General features: G+C 42.7%; 1 protein-coding gene and 1 long non-coding RNA gene across 9 annotated transcripts in view; one reads left to right on the forward strand and one right to left on the reverse strand.

Annotated features, from left to right (window-relative positions):
- TENM2 (teneurin transmembrane protein 2) overlaps positions 1-16,002 on the forward strand; it is a 1,200,689-nt gene that overhangs the window by 1,151,135 nt on the left and 33,552 nt on the right. For 6 of the 8 annotated variants that reach the window (XM_090064279.1, XM_090064280.1, XM_090064278.1 and 3 more), the window contains 4 exons: positions 3,265-3,514; positions 8,203-8,223; positions 14,652-14,884; positions 15,605-15,759. In XM_090064279.1, the coding sequence (XP_089920405.1) occupies positions 3,265-3,514; positions 8,203-8,223; positions 14,652-14,884; positions 15,605-15,759 (659 nt within the window). The remainder of the gene's footprint in view (positions 1-3,264; positions 3,515-8,202; positions 8,224-14,651; positions 14,885-15,604; positions 15,760-16,002) is intronic. The other 2 variants (XM_090064281.1, XM_090064286.1) reach the window with 1 other exon arrangement.
- On the reverse strand, positions 64-14,813 carry LOC149856367 (uncharacterized). The gene is made up of 3 exons (XR_016444392.1): positions 14,677-14,813; positions 3,154-3,269; positions 64-255 (listed from the first exon to the last, which is right to left on the reverse strand). It is a non-coding gene; the product is annotated as an uncharacterized LOC149856367 (long non-coding RNA).

Here is a 16,002-nt window from a genome sequence, read left to right on the forward strand (position 1 = left end):
AGGAATTTGTTGTTAAATTCTGGGGGGGGGGGAACATTCCATTGCAGTTCTTGCTATATTTGTAAAAAGTCTGTAAAGTCCAAAATGCATTTTATTTCTCAAAATGATTATATGTAATTTTACCACAGGACCTATTGTCCATTAAATAGCATCACTTTCTTAAATTCAGAAGCTTTTCTCCTTTATCTTGTCTCATTCATCTTCTCCATGACTTTTCCCAACTCCCTGTGTTTGCTCATGTCATCTCTAATCCTCCTGAAAGACATATCCAAGAGAAGTTAAAACACACAAACTGGGTGAGCAGGGAGACACCATTCCTAAGAAGTGGGAAAACTCCTGTCAGAACATAGCCCTAATATAAAACATCATAGAAGCCAGAGGTGTGGCAAGCAGACACGCCAAATAGTCCCAGCTTACCTACTGGTGATAATTTAAGTCTGCTACAAAAATACTTCCAACTGATTTAGCCAATTATTCAAATGATGTAAGGCTGACATAATAGATCCATTTAGGCCCATTAGAGGAAACCCTGCCATCTTGTCCTAGCAAGTCAAAACTCAATGCCTGCCGTTGAGTATCTTCATAATTTTTCCTTTTGGAAAATTTTGCAGCAGTGACATGTTTTTCAGTGTCAATAGATTTATGCCTCCTCTAAGCCACTAATACTACAGTCAGTTATACAAACTGTTGATGCAGCATCAGTAACCAAAGGGGCACAATAACTCAATTCCATTTTTTCAAGTGGGGCACTTGTGGCACCCCAGAGTGCCATGAGAACCTGCCAGAGGTGCTACAACACAAGTTCAGAGTGAAGCTGCCCTGTGCGCCTCTGATTTCAAGAGGCACATCAGAGCAGGACTGAGAAGTTGCTGCAGCAGAAAGGCATGCTTGCCCACAGTGCGCTATGCAGGCAGGTGCCCTATTTCTGTTATGGCTTTTTTAAGTTCAACTCTAACATGCTTCCTGAAAACAGGCACACGAGGCAGTTCCACCTTTCCCGTGTGCCTCTGTTTCTGGGAGATGGCATGCTGGGTTCGACTGGAAGGGTTGTGGCAAAAGTATATGGTCCTGCCAAAGTCACTTCCCAATGTGGCACTGCAAGAGGTGTGCAGCACAGTTCCATGTAGCCATGGTGGCAGTGAATATAGTGTGTGTGTGTGTGTGTGTGTGTGTGTGTGTGTGTGTGTGTAAAATAGGGCTGTGCAAAACTTTGGTTGCTGATTCGATTCAGTGGAGATTCAGCCCAATTTGGTGGCCAAATCTCTGAATCCGAATTGAATCAAGAGACCCTTTAATCTCTCCAAATCGAATCGGAACCCTCTGAATCAATTCCAAGAAATTCAGAAAGTTTTGACAATTTGGACATAGACACAGCTTTAAATGTTTTTTCTACATACCTCAAGGTAGCAGGCGACTCGTGAATGCTGAGATGCTGGGGAGACGGACCATCCCACAGGAGCATAGACCGGTCCCCAGCATGTTTGGCAGCAGACCCGGAAGTGGACTAGAAGCACTTCCAGTTCACTTCCAGGTCCTCCAGGAAGCGTGCTGGGGGGATGGGGTCTCACCCCCTCGCTCAGCAACTGGTGCCTCCTGGGTCTGGGAGGGCACCTGTGGTCCCCCTGTGGCCAATTGCCAAGTTGGCGTGCTCCCCAGCAGATCCAGAACTGGACCAGAAGTATTTCCTGTCCACTTCTGGGTTTCCTGCTGAGCATGCGGGGGCCTCACCACACTCCTGTGGGATGCTCCATCCACCCCACCATCTCTGCATTCACAAGCTGCACCTGGTACCTCAAGGTATGTAGAAAAAACATTTAAAGCTGTTTCTGTGGCCGAATCACTGATTCTCTGAATCAGCATTGAATCTTCAGATTTGGATTCAGCCAAATCAAATTGGGGACAGTGATCTGAATCAACAAATTGAATCACTCTCCCCACTTTGGGCCAAATCCAAATCAAATATGGTCCGTTTCACACACCCCTAATATATAATGAATGTTCTAATCAATATGAAATGATTACATACATACATACATACATACATACATACATACAAAAATAAAAGTATTTTAAACAGGGTGCTACTAAATTCTGAAAAGTTTTAGAGGGTTACCTTGAGTCTAAAAAGATTGAGAACCACTGCTCTATCCCAAGCAAGCCTGAAGAATTGCCTCTTTTGAGCCTGCCAGAGCCTTATAATACTAGGAACCAGAAAGGATCAAGAGAGCAGTGTGGCACAAAACCCCTCAAGAAATAGTTTGAGCAGTTTCTTCTACAGTATTTTTCCTGAAAATGTGCAGAAGAGATCAAAAGGCAATGGGAAAAGCAGAAGAAGGAAGACACTAGAAATTTGGCATAAGAAGCAGCAAAGGAAATTAAAGGGAAAGGCTCTGACTGAGGCTCATGGGCATGCCAATAATGAACAGGTTTTCCCAGTTCTTTTCCACCTTGTTTACCAAATATTGTAACAGGTTTCTCCCTTAAATTTAGTGACATAAGAACTCTCATGTCCTGCATCAAACTCAGCCCAGTATCCATCTAGCTCAGTATCCTGTCTCACACAGAGAGCAGATGTTGAGAAGGAAGGTGAACAGGCATGTTTTCTGAATTGTCCCTGCTCATCTCCCATGGCAGCTTCCAACATTCGGAGGTTCAGATATGATTTAGAGGCTGTGTCCCCTTCTACCATATTCAATACCGATTGATGGACCTTCCCTTCAAGAATTGGTCCAATCCCCTTTTGAACTAGGTTAAACTACCAGTCTCCCCTGTATCTTGCAGCTCTCAGTTCCACAATATAATGACACTCTGTGTGAAAAAGAATTTCCTCTTGTTAGTTCTACTACCTACGAGTTTCATTTTATGTCCCCTAATTCTAGTATTGTCAGAGATCATAAATAATAAATCCCCATTTACTGTCTCTGGCAACATGGCATAGCATGGCAGGAGAGAATGAAAACAATCTATAATGAATTAAATGAATGAATGAAAATGATCCATAATGACATGATATTCTGCTGTCTGGTTAAAAGAGCTATCATTACTCTTTCAGCTTTACTGCTCTAGCTCTTGTTTTTTGTTCTGGCTACCCTGAAAATAATGCCTTCACCTCATTACAATGTTGTCAGACCATGCAAAAAAAAGATGCTTTACCTTACAGCTTTAGATCACTTCACTGTCACGTTGGTTGTAACATGTAGAATCATCCAAAGGCCCCACTTGCTGAATTACTGTAGTAACTCCTTGCATTTCCATTCACTCCAGGTATACTGCACAAGGGCAATGGAGAGAATCAATTTTTAACTCAGCAACCAGCTGTGATTACTAGTATTATGGGGAATGGAAGAAGAAGAAGCATCTCCTGCCCAAGTTGCAATGGTCTAGCAGAAGGAAACAAGCTTTTGGCCCCTGTGGCACTTGCAGTGGGAATCGATGGAAGCCTCTTTGTTGGGGATTTTAACTACATTCGGCGCATCTTCCCATCAAGGAATGTCACCAGTATTTTGGAGCTAAGGTAAGGTGTCAGTCTTAGCACTTTGACTTCTGTAGCCTATGTTGAAACCAACCTTTCCCATTCATTTTTATAATATTCTAATAACATTGTTATTTCAACTTGATAATACTCCAATGGAGAAATGGGGCACAGAAATACATACTGTATGCCTGTAGCTGATGAGAGAAATGAATGAAATATAGAAAAGGGCTGACACAGGTCAATAAAAAATAAGCTTGTTTTCTTACTTTAGCGGTCACTTGATATGATCTCCCTTAAGTATTACACAACACTTAGCTTTTATGTTAAAACTAGGATTGACTGCACTTAAGTAGTGAGTGAGAGCAATGAACAAGGGCTTAAAAGCCTTGTGAGTTGAGAGGAATTTATATATATCAGCATGTTATATCAGCTTTCCTCCTTCACTACATTATTAAATATCTTCCTGTAGTTTATGTCAGTGTAGCCAAAATGAAAGGACTGATGTCCCAGAACCATTTACATACTGTAGTTTTTACAAGCTGTGTAGCTGTGCACAAACAATTACAAATTATTAGATTACTTTAATAGAAAAGGCATTGATGCATACTGGACCATTCCACCCATTTCTGTTCAGTCTACTTCTGTTCTGTTCATCCCTCTGGGAGAGAAAAGTACTACTCCTTCAAACCCTAACTCATGTGACTAGTTTATACTACCACTGCTTAGTTCTTCAACTGCTCACATGGAGAAAAACCTTAGGATTGTGTCCTATGAACATGTACCTGATATGTCTACAAACTACTGTTTGGCTGCTGAAAGATGGAACAGGAACAAATCCATGCTCTTGTAAACTTTAGATAGCTGCCAAACACTTCAAGAGAATTCACTACAGCCAGTTGTCCACTTTTCTCTATTTTTTGGCTTTTAAACCCTTAGAACAAAGTAACATGATCAAATTAAGAAAAGATAATGTGATTTATTCAGTTCTCAAACTAGCTTTCCACTCAATTAATTTTTGGAGTTCAGCAGAGTGAGCCCAGGCTTATGTCAAAGTAAGTGTGGTCAGAATCATGCCAACTGTTCTCAAAACCATTCTTTGACACCTGTCTAGAACATCCTTGCACATCAGTTCCTGTTCACATCCTTGCACATCAATCTCTAGACTTGATAACATCACTCCAGATGTTGCCCATCATAGATCATGGGCATGCTTTCTATTAGTAGGTCAGTATATGCTCCGAGAAGGGAGCTGGTGAATCTAGATGACCTTCTATATATGCATGTGCATTTTAGAACAGTATTACTCTCTGTGACTTCATTTGATAGAACATAGTTTTTTCAGTGTATGGGCCATTTCTTTCAGATACATAGGTACACGTATGTACCTATGTATAAGTAGTTTTCATTTTCAGACTGGATGCCTCATGTCAAGCATGTTACCGTCACATCTCTACAAATCAGGTTATTTAAGTGTCTTGCAGTTGTCACACAAATTTCAAAAAGTTGATTCAAAGTTTACAAGGGAGCTAGTTTGATCATTCTTCCCTCCTGCCTGTGTGGATCAAAAACATGTATCAGTCTCAGGATTCCCAGTCAAATAAATTGCAAAAGAAAATAAAAAGCACAATGAAAAGTCCTTATCTTTCCTTCATGCCCTTGTCCTGTTGCCCTTTTATTTTAATAAAATTTATTTTCCATAATATAGTTTCTTCAACCTCTTTAAGAGCTATTGGCTATGAATGAAAATGTTGCATATAGAGCATTAATATCAGCAACATGTTTGGTACATGAAACTTTAGAACTTATATTCATCTATTTTAGTCTGTGTTTCATAGATTCATAGATTGTAAGGGCTGGAAGGGACCTCGGAAGATCATTGGGTCCAGCCCCCCTGCACCAGGCAGGAAAGACAACTGGGATCAGCAAGGTGACCATCCAGTTTCCTCTTGAAGATTTCCAGGGGAGGTGATAGGCCTGTGGGAAGCAATTAGTATTCGCTTCAGATTCGGCCGACTTGGGAGACAGTGACTCGATTCAGTGATTTGAATCACTGTCCTGAATCAATTTGGCTGAATCTGATTCAGAGATACGGCTGCTGCCAAATCAGCCGAATCTCCAAATCACACAGGCCCCATCCCCCACCCACTCTCAATGGCTGCCCAACCCAGCCCCAATTCCTGGCTCTTTGGGAAAAGAAAGCACTCACTAACTGGCTCCTGCCCAGTGGGGGCCAATTCCCACTGCCCCCCCACTGCCCTGCGCTATGTGGGGGGCTCTGCCATGAGCCCCCCGGCCCCTGCCAACTCTCCCAGCCCCCCCCCCCCCCCATGGCTGCCCCACCTGTCCCAGTTCCTGGACCTTTAAAAAACAAACAAACAAACAAGAACCCCTACTCACCGACTCCTGCCAGGTGGGGGAGAGGGGGTGAGCCCTGCTGCCCCCCATTACCCTGTGCTGCATAGGGGGGCTCTTTTATGAGCCTCCAGAAACCCCAAGGCTGCTGCAGCAGCCAGGGTTTTATTTAGGTTTTTTTAAGGTCCGGGAGCTGGGGCAGGTGGAGGTGGGGGCTGGGAGAGGGGCGGTGGTCACGTGGCTCATGGCAGAGGCCCCCATAGAGTGTGGGGCAGTGGGGGGCAGCAGGGATTGCCCCCCTGCCTGGCAGCAACCAGTGAGTAGGGGTTTTTCTTTAAACAACTGGGAGCTGGGGCCAGGTGGGGGTTGGGGTGCTCTCAGGAGGGCTGGGGGAGCAGGCAGAGGATGGAGCCTTGCAGGGGTCCCCCCATGGTCTCCTCCCCCTTCCTCCAGTCCCCCCTTTCCTGCCCCCTACTTACTAGCTCAGAGTCTGGGTCCAGCTCCCTGCTGCGGCCAGTGGGGACTGCCCGAATTGCCAAAGCTTTCCGAATCTTTTTCAAATTGATTCAGAGAGCCTCTAATTGATTCAGATCTTTTAACTGGTCCCCTGATTTGATATGGATTTGGAGATTTGGCCACCAAATCAGGCCAGATCTCCTCCGAATCAAATCAGCACCCGAAGCTCCTCACCCCTAGTAGGCTTTTGTACTACCTCTAAAGGGAGCTTATTCCACAGTCTGGACACCCTAACTGTGAAGAAGTTTTTCCGAATGTTGAGCCTGAAATGGTCTTCCAGGAGTTTGTGGCCATTACTCCCGGTTTTCCTCAAGTGTGCCCTGGTGAACAATTGTTCACTGAGCCCGTAATGTACTCTTGATGTAGCGGTATGCTCCTACCATTCCCCTCTCAGACTTCTCTTTTTCTCAGAAAGAGTCTGGGTCCTGTCCTGCAAATATTAGTCACAGAAGCCATTCACACTCAGAAGAAGGTTCCCATAAAAACCTCTGGAATTTACATGAGTAAGGGTTTGAAGAATTGGGCCCTTAGGAATGAACAAGACTGGAACCCCAAGCTAACATTAAAGCTTTAATAAAGTTGCAAATGCTGTTTCCATAAATAATAAAACGTAAATGTATTCCTTCATTTACAGCAGATAATGGCTATCACTCTGGTCTCTTATATACCAGTACAAATCATAACTATGGAAGTCAGTGGGGTTACTCTATTGTAAGCTGTAAATGAGAACAGAAACATGCATGCTATTCCCCTTGCACTAAGTGGCATGAAATTGGCTCAAGATACCAGCTGCCTGACTGGCTAATAATACTGTCACATGCCACAATTCGTACTGAACCTTGCAAGTTCCAAGCTTCATTCTGTGCTGTGAGAGCTGCAGCTCAGGAGTTATGCGCATCATCATTCCATTAACTGTACATTTTTAAACAAAATTGTATAAACACAATGAAACACTCCAAAGCAAAAACTGTATTAATCCACATTAGAAATGGAGAGGGCACTTGCCTGTTTGGCCTCATGCCTAGACTGCATGCTAGGCTTCAATTAAATACAACCCAGCTCACTTTGTACAGCACCATATTGCTCAGTTATAAAATAGCACTAATTTAAGAATTGCTTTGATTGGCATGAATACATTCTCCATAAATAGCTGTACACAGAGCCAAGCCTATTTTAAGCAACTACTACAGGGACCAGGGAAAAAGAACATCAGTTGCTTAGTAGAATTGGTCTAAAGCAGTGGTTCTCCACTTGTAGTCTGGTGACCACTGGTGGTTTGTGAGGTCATGGTAAGTGGTCATTCCTCCTCCCTGCTCCATTTGTTTAAATTAGAAGTTTGATGATAAGGGTGCATGACATTTTGAGGTTTGGCAGTGGCCCACTGGGTGCAAAAAGTCTGGAAACCAGTGGTTTAAAGATTTTTTTAAGTCGTCTTGGAAACTGCATTTGGGCAACTTAAAGTGGCCACTTTCAGCAACTAGAATTGTGGTCTGAATGCTGGTTTCACTGTGTACTAACTGCACCTCTCTGTGAAGCCCATTTTACTATGCAGAAAACTGCCAACTTCTTTCCCTCTCAGCACACAAGTTGCATATTTTCCCACATTATGATTGTTTCAGTGATCCAGAAAGTTTCTTGCAAAATATGCCTTAAAGGGGGGTATCATAGCAGGGAACTATCTTGCGATTATAACACCTCCTGGCATGCTTCATCCCTCTCCAATCTAAGGCTAGAGCTGCAAAGAGATTCCCTCTCCTGTGTCCTTTTGTAAAAAAACCAAAATGCTATGTTTGCTTTACCATCTATTCTTCAGCTAACTGTTTGTTCTTTTTTTTCCCTTCTGTTCCCTTTCTATAAAGAAATAAAGAGTTTAAACATAGGTAAGACCAAGAGCTCTTTCCCATATAATTTGATACGGTTTGTTTGCTTCATTGTGTTTGCTTTTTGTGTTGTGCTTCTTGTGTAATGTTATGTTTTTCATGTACCAAATATAGTAACATTTTTATGTGCTAATTGTGTGTTATGAATATGATAAGCGTTAGCAATTATGAAAGGCAGTCAAAAAGCAACCAAATAAGTTCTGGCAGTAATTAGAAATTTCTAGTACAGCGCAAGTATAATGAACCCCAAGCTAAATTTCATATAAGCATTTCTCCCTGCAGTCTATAATTGGTCTAAATGGTTGAGGCAAACTACAACAGTAGGTTTTGTAAATGCTGGAAAGGGTTCACACAGGCACTAATGAACTGGAAATGGGTCAAAAACTCATTTTCAGCTCATTAATGATTTTTTCAAGATTCACGGTCTCTTTTTGGTTCTTTTTCTTTTGTTTCTTTTTTTTTTTTAACTGTCCTGCATTGTTAATAGTCAGTCAGTCTGCTGGCTTGGTTTTATCCAGCCACAAGATTTAGATCTTATAAATGGAATTTAAATTATTTTTTTCAATTTCATGGACAGTAGTCAAGTCTGTAAACATGAGGGGAAAGATTTTGCCCTAAATTTACACTAACCTCTCTCCAGATGGGGAGAATCTAGCAGGTTGGTATGAAGTTAGCATGGCCAACATCCATATCCTTCTCCTCATACCCTCACCAGTTGAACTAGGGAAGGACAGAGCAAGGAGGATAGTCATTATGAACTGCTCTGCAATTCTTAGCTGGTACACAACCTCTTGAGGACCATGACCCAGGGCTGGACACAGGCATGGGCAAACTGGGCAGCCACTCAGGGTCCAGACAGAAAGGGGGCCTGAAAATGGTGAAAATAATCATTATTATCATTATCTCTGATGAACAGCGGGCTAATACTAAAAGTTCACCTGGGGCCGCCAGGAGTCTAGGTATGGTGCTGCCAGTTGTCTCCCATCTCTACAGCATAACATGAATGCAGCGGAGGTTCTGGGCTCAGCAGTCTCATTTCCTTCCCACAATAGCATAAATTAGAAGTAGCTCCACTAGGCTTTTTCTTGGTTGGCTGAGTTATTTCATTTTTGTATATGATTATCTGCACTGCTGGGTGGTCATCATTTGCAGTCATAATTCTAGTTGATTGTTTGGAGTCCAAAAGCTTTATGTATGGCTGGCTTTTCTTATTATTTAACTTTACAGAAATAAGTGACTAGAGTTATACTAGTGTGCATATAATGTAAGTGGAAGGAAAACTGGACTTTGAGACTCAATCCTGCCTACACTTACTACCAAGCACCAAACTTACTGCCAGGCACAGCTACATCTCCTGCCATGAGACCACTTGTTATAACCAACACTGGATGTGTTAGCTGGATGAGATCTTCTAGTCAAATATCTCAGAGCAAGGCTGAATACTTTATTAACATTTATTTTAAATAAAAAAAAGACGTCTGTCTTTATGTAATTCTAAAAATGAATAAAAAAGGGTTTGTTGAATGGGAAAGGGAGAGGCAAAGACTGGTTAGTCAGTCAAATGCTATTTTGGGAAATACTATTTCTCCAATATAAAATATATCTGCTTGAGAAAATAAGCTGTTGACTTCTTTGTGGAAGTACCCAAGGTGCAGTGTTATGGATGAGTCTCCATCTGCCCAAGTTTGTTTGCCCCATTGTCAAAGTTGGATACAAAACCCCCTTAGATCTGCATTAGGTGGATAGACTCATGCCCGTCCTGCCTTTTTCCAGCCCATGAGGAAAAGGAAAAAACATATATAACAGGTCAGCAGGCATGCCACAAAGCTGCTGAAACAAAAGATGATGAATGCTCTGAATGAGATCACTGCATCATGACCCTAGACTGAATGAGATTCTTGTGAAGGGAGAGGCAGTAGTGTGAGAGCTGATCTCAGTATATATATAGATGATTGCATGAAAAGAAAGATAGAAAGAAAAGGACCCCTCTAAAGACCAGATTCTTCCATCCTTCCTCACAGTGGCCACGTCTACATGTGCGCTTAACTGAAGAGTAGACTAATTAGTGGTGGAGAAAAGTGTCACCACTTACACATGACACTGTTAGGCCACAGAAAATTAATTAACGCCACCGTAAGATAGTACTGTCAGGGGCAATATTATTTTACCATGGGGTAATTAACTGTGATAAAACACATGTGTAGATGCCGACCAGGCGTGTAAATTGCTCCCGGTCAGCCTAGCCAGCAGGCGGCCAGATTTCTTCCTGTCACCTAGCCACATGGCTCTGCACTTTCAGCACCCTTGTGCCCCAGCCAGCCCCCTCTGCCATCCAGTGCTGCCACCTGGAGCCCAGGGCTGACCCTCCCCACCATGGCCCACTGGATGCATCTACATGAGACACTTACTGGAGTTGCCTAATTAGCTCCACAGTAAAGCATCACTATCTATTCAAGTAGTGCTATTAGGCCAGAGTAAATTAATTAACTCTGCCATAAGATAATACCACCCAACATAAGTACTATTCTATGGCAGAGTTATTTACTCTGCAGCAATGCACATTTGTTGTGTTGACGGTGGCTGGCCGGGACTAGCTAGCCCCATACTGTAGCACCTTTGTGCCCCAGCCAGGCCCTCCTGAGCACGTTGAGCTGGGCAGGAGCAGCGCTGGGCTGGGAGGCTGGCCCCCCAGGCTCCATGCCAGCTGGGACTGCACTACCATGGCTCAATGTGCTGTAGTCCCAAGTGCATGTATTAAACACTGTGCCTGGGAGCAAAAAACTCCAGCATAAACTATGATGGAGTTTTTTTGCATTGTATTAATATTCACATGTAAATATGCCTACTGTTTAGTACTTTATTCCCCCTTGATTTCAGTAGTATAGACGTACTTACAAAGTGAGATACGATTCATTGTATGATGACAGAATTTGGTGTTTACTGTAAAAGGAAAGCAGAGCTAGCAGCATGAAGAAAGAAAGAGGAGAGAGAGACCATGGAAGTCATTTATTAAAATGAATGGCGTGCATAGTTACCTTGCCATGATCTTCTGGAGAGCAGGAAGAACTTCTTTGTTAAAGTAAACATCTTGCAACCTTTTTTTTCCAACTCAGACTCTTATCCCGGGAAAAAATAGAAGAGTCTCATAGAAGATAGAGACTCATAGAAGATAGAAACTCATAGAATAGAGGGATGCAAAAAGAGGGTGAGAACAGTGCCCAGTGGATGCTGGAGACATAGGACAGGGAAGTAGGATTAAATAAATTGTGTTCTAATCGCATTTGTGCCACTAATATCACAGTGTAACATTGCAAAAGTCACTTAACTTCTCTGTGCCTCAGTTTCCTCCTCTGTAAAATTGGTGCAACAACACCCACCTTTGTAATATGCTTTGAAATCTATGCATGGATAAACTTGCCAGGTATTTTTTATTCACTTATCTACTATATTTTGCATCTCTAATTTCTGTGCTCCTGTGTGTCTTCAGCAGATGGTGTCTCCCATGCCCATTTAATTTCAGCCAAGTCATTCTCCTACCCAAACTCTACAGTGTTAGGGCAAACTGCAGAATCTTAAAATCATGACTTATGATTTAAAACCATAAGTTGCATGACTATGACTTAAAATCATAATGTTACAGATAGCGTTACCTTGGTCTAGAGGAAAATTACAATAGATACTGGTATCACTGTCCCTCCTCACTCTCCAGAATCTGGCTGTTACCACACTGCTGGTAATCCATCTGCCGAAGGTATCAGTTGCTAAACTTTTCAGTGAGTAATTCTAATCAACAACTGGCTGTTTTCTCTGTCATAACTTGCCTTATCATATCCTCACTCCTGGAGTTGTGTATTTTTGCCACATTAATCCAGGAGTGTGGATCTTTGGAGGCAAGATCAGTCCATGGTAAGTAACCTGCATTTTCTTTTTTGTGTGTTCATTTGTCTTCTACACTTTCAAAATCTCTATTCATCTTAAGTAAGTTTGCCATATCCACATAAGGGGCACAGTTGTTATAGATCTGGTTTAAAAACTAAGGTGTGAACTCGGATAGCAGGTAGGGTTTTGCAAACGTTCCTTCACCCTAACACAGATATATATTAATGGATGAGACTGATGTTCATCAATTTACAGATGATTTGCCGAAGCAGTTATAAAATTTGATAAGCTATCAAAAGTTGTAATGTCGCTAGGGATGTAGCAGTGCATCTGAGCATCCCCTTGTATCACAAAATTATCACAAGACTACATTATCCAAAAAAACCAGCCTGTGCTAATGTTAAAAACTTGGGCCCTTTCTGATTTTAGTCACACAGCCAAACTCATCCACCGGAGTCCAGATTTTATCTGGCAGAAGAATATATAGGAACTTGCTTGAAGGATAAATGTATTACACACTTGTCTCCAACTCATGTAATACCTCATGACTCTTAAGTCAGAGTGTCAGCAACTCAAAGGCTAGTGCTTTGATTTCATTCCTAAGATTTCTGCTTTCAAGGGAAGTACAAAAATGACAATAGTTAGATCTGAGCCAGAGAGATTTGGCTCAGAGCAAGAACCTCCAACTACTGTGTGCTTCACAGTTGAAGTGCAGGAGCGTGCGTTCCTTTTCAACTTAATACACAGAAGTGTTGAATGAAGAACTGACCACTCTTTCACAGTTTACATTAGTAAATTAAACCCTTGTCTTGCTGAATGAGTCCCTAACAAAAGAATAATAAAGTACAGATGCAGACAAAAGTGACAATTTTCAGCCAAGCTGGCTACAGAAAACCGTCTGCAGCTATGACCAAACACAAGTGCACAGCTGCAGACAGCTTAAAAAATGGCTGCTTGGGCAAAAATATGAACCCTCGTTGCATGAGGGGTCAGATGAAGACATTTCAAAACAGAGTATCTTCTGTTGTCTTGTGTCTGCACTGCCTCCCAGCCTTGAACTTTCAGAACTGGAAGGGAGGGGAAAGGGAGTGGAGGGTGTTTGGTCTGGGGGTTTTCAGCCCATGCAGGAGGGTGGGGCAGGTGTATGGAGCTCTCCTGAGGTGGGGGACTCCAGCTCGCCTACCCTACCCTTTAGCGCTTGCTGGGGAACCCCTGGCATGAGCTCCCTCTGCTCCCTTTCCCCCCTCCCATTCTGGAAACAGGTGGAGCTTGCAGGGAGGAGGGGTCATTGCTAGGGGAACCCAGCTGGGGGACAGCAGGCTGCTAGATCCCCTCTCCCCTGGAACCAGCAGTGAACTTCCGTTTGCTCCAAGGGATTATTATAACACAAAACACTTCCTGCAGAGTTACAGCGGGAGCTGCACTTCTGCCTGTTGCCTAGGTTTACACAGGAAAAAAGTTTGTTTTCATCCCATTAGTGTAGCAAGTTGCAGAATTCAACCTGGTATATGTGAGGGCACATGAGGGTTTAGAGCAGGAGTGGGCAAAATATGGCCCACAGGCCAGATGCATCCCACCAAGGGATTTTATCTGGCCCACACAGGGTCCCTCAGCCCCTCGCAGTGCAGGCACAGGCAGCAGTCTGAGCCATGGCACATGCAGCCAGTCCTACTTCCTGCCTATCCTGCTCCCAGATGACACTCCCCACCTACCCACAGCCCCATCCCGTGTGCCCAGTCAAACACGCTGTGCCCTTGAGGGTCCTGGGCAGGTCTCCATGGAGACCCCATCTGCCTATGGGACCATTCTGTCTGGCACCCTTGGACCACTTAGGAAGTGATGGTTTCAGGGGGGAGAAGTGATGACCCAATCTGCAACAGCCACCAAAACTCTCTAAGTGGCCCTTTGGTTCAAATGATTGCCCACCCCTGGTTTAGAGCTTCAATCTATGAGCAAAAAAGAGTCACTTCTTCAATACTCTGAGCATTTAATTATTGATATTTGCCATTTAAGAGCACTAAGTGCCACTTCTATCCATCTAGCCATCCAAGGGCTAATCATCCTTCTGACAAGTGCGCAGGAATAATGGGAGGAGGAGGAAAGGACTTTTTGAAGTATAAATCTTTGTGAACATCAGTCTGCTGCCCTGCCTTTTGGTGGCTTACTGAATTTATTTACAATGTTTGGTGAGGTGGGAAGAAAGAGATTTAATTACAAGGAACAAAAGCTGCACCTTCTAAAAATGTTAACCAGTCCCTATTCTCAAGCCTAGAACTCATCCACTTTCCTTTTCTTTTTCCTTCTCTTTGGTTTGCTTCTCATGCAAACCAAGCTACTTGTTGAGTCTGTAGGTACTACAGGAAATATGCCCACATGAAGCAACAGTGTATGAGCACTGGGGGAATTAAAGTATTTCAAAAGTAAAACGAAGTCCTTAAATGAAAGTGCCTTGGACCCCAACGTTAACATTGTACGCTTAAAGGCTGAAGGTCTACCAAGTTTTTAGACTGCTTAGCCATCTTTGTTTTCTGTTTTCCCCACCCCTAAAGCAACAATCCTGCCCATAAATACTACCTGGCTGTGGATCCTGTTTCGGGTTCGCTGTATGTATCAGACACCAACAGCCGACGGATCTACCGTGTCAAATCCCTGACTGGTGCAAAGGACCTGGCTGCTAATTCTGAAGTGGTAGCAGGGACTGGAGAGCAGTGTCTGCCTTTTGATGAAGCGAGATGCGGAGATGGAGGGAAGGCAGTGGACGCAACCCTAATGAGCCCTCGAGGTAAAGAAAGTAAAACCAGCTGGAGAAAGTGACTGTGTGAAGCTAGGCTGGATCTGGATATAATTATCTGGCAATTAAATCACTACTTGCTTGGTTATTTTCATTCTGTGCTTTAATCACAGTGGATTGGTGAGTGCTCATGCTTTGTTTAGTTAAACAAACTTTATTACCTCGGCACCGTGGGCTGCAGACAAAGAACAGAACATGATTTAGCTGCATACTGCTCACCGCTAAAGTAAACACACAAAATGGAAAACAAACAATTTGTTTGAAACACAATATTTTAAAATGTCCTGAGTAAAATGTGCCCCCACTCAGTCAGTTTTCATTCCATAGAGGTGCATAAAGCTTTAAATGTGTGAAATCCTTCACGTAGTCTTCTAGAAAAGCAGGCTAAACAACAGGTGAATGTCTGATGTAAAATTCAGGGAAGAGTATTTTTCTTTAAAAAAAAAAATCTGGCGTTAAACATCATACAAAGGCTGAAACGAGCATAGGTCAAAATAATAATGCGTTATTAAAGTTGCATGTTTAAAAAACACTGTCGTTATTTAGTTTTTCAGTAGAATTTTACCAGTTTATAGTAGGCAAAGATCTGAAGTCCAGAATTAGGGACCAAGAGTCTGAAAAAAGAAAGTAAATGAAGAAAAATACCTTCTAAACTTATCAGTGAAGTACAAGACCAGAGCATTCATCATTGCTTATTTCACCCACCTGCAGGAATTGCTGTGGATAAATATGGACTCATGTATTTTGTTGATGCCACTATGATTCGGAAAGTTGATCAGAATGGAATTATATCAACTCTACTGGGTTCCAACGACCTAACTGCTGTTCGACCCCTAAGCTGTGATTCCAGCATGGATGTCACCCAGGTAGATTTTCTCTTCCTCTTCATTTATATGCCTGGCATTTTATTTTAGCTATTAATTTTGGATAACTGCCTAGCCATTCTGCTTAGGAAACATGGTATGTTGGAATTCCGAGCAAAAAGATTTACTGGGTATTGGTGACATTATGCAATTCAGGATGACAGCTAGCGTAACGAGTTACTGAAAAAAATGAACCTGTCTTCTTGCAGTGGTTAACATGAGTTATTTACACAGGAGAATAAGGTT

This window comes from Crocodylus siamensis, chromosome 10 (assembly GCF_052110815.1).
Source record: "Crocodylus siamensis isolate JL-2025a chromosome 10, ASM5211081v1, whole genome shotgun sequence".
NCBI classification, from domain to species: Eukaryota; Metazoa; Chordata; order Crocodylia; family Crocodylidae; genus Crocodylus; species Crocodylus siamensis.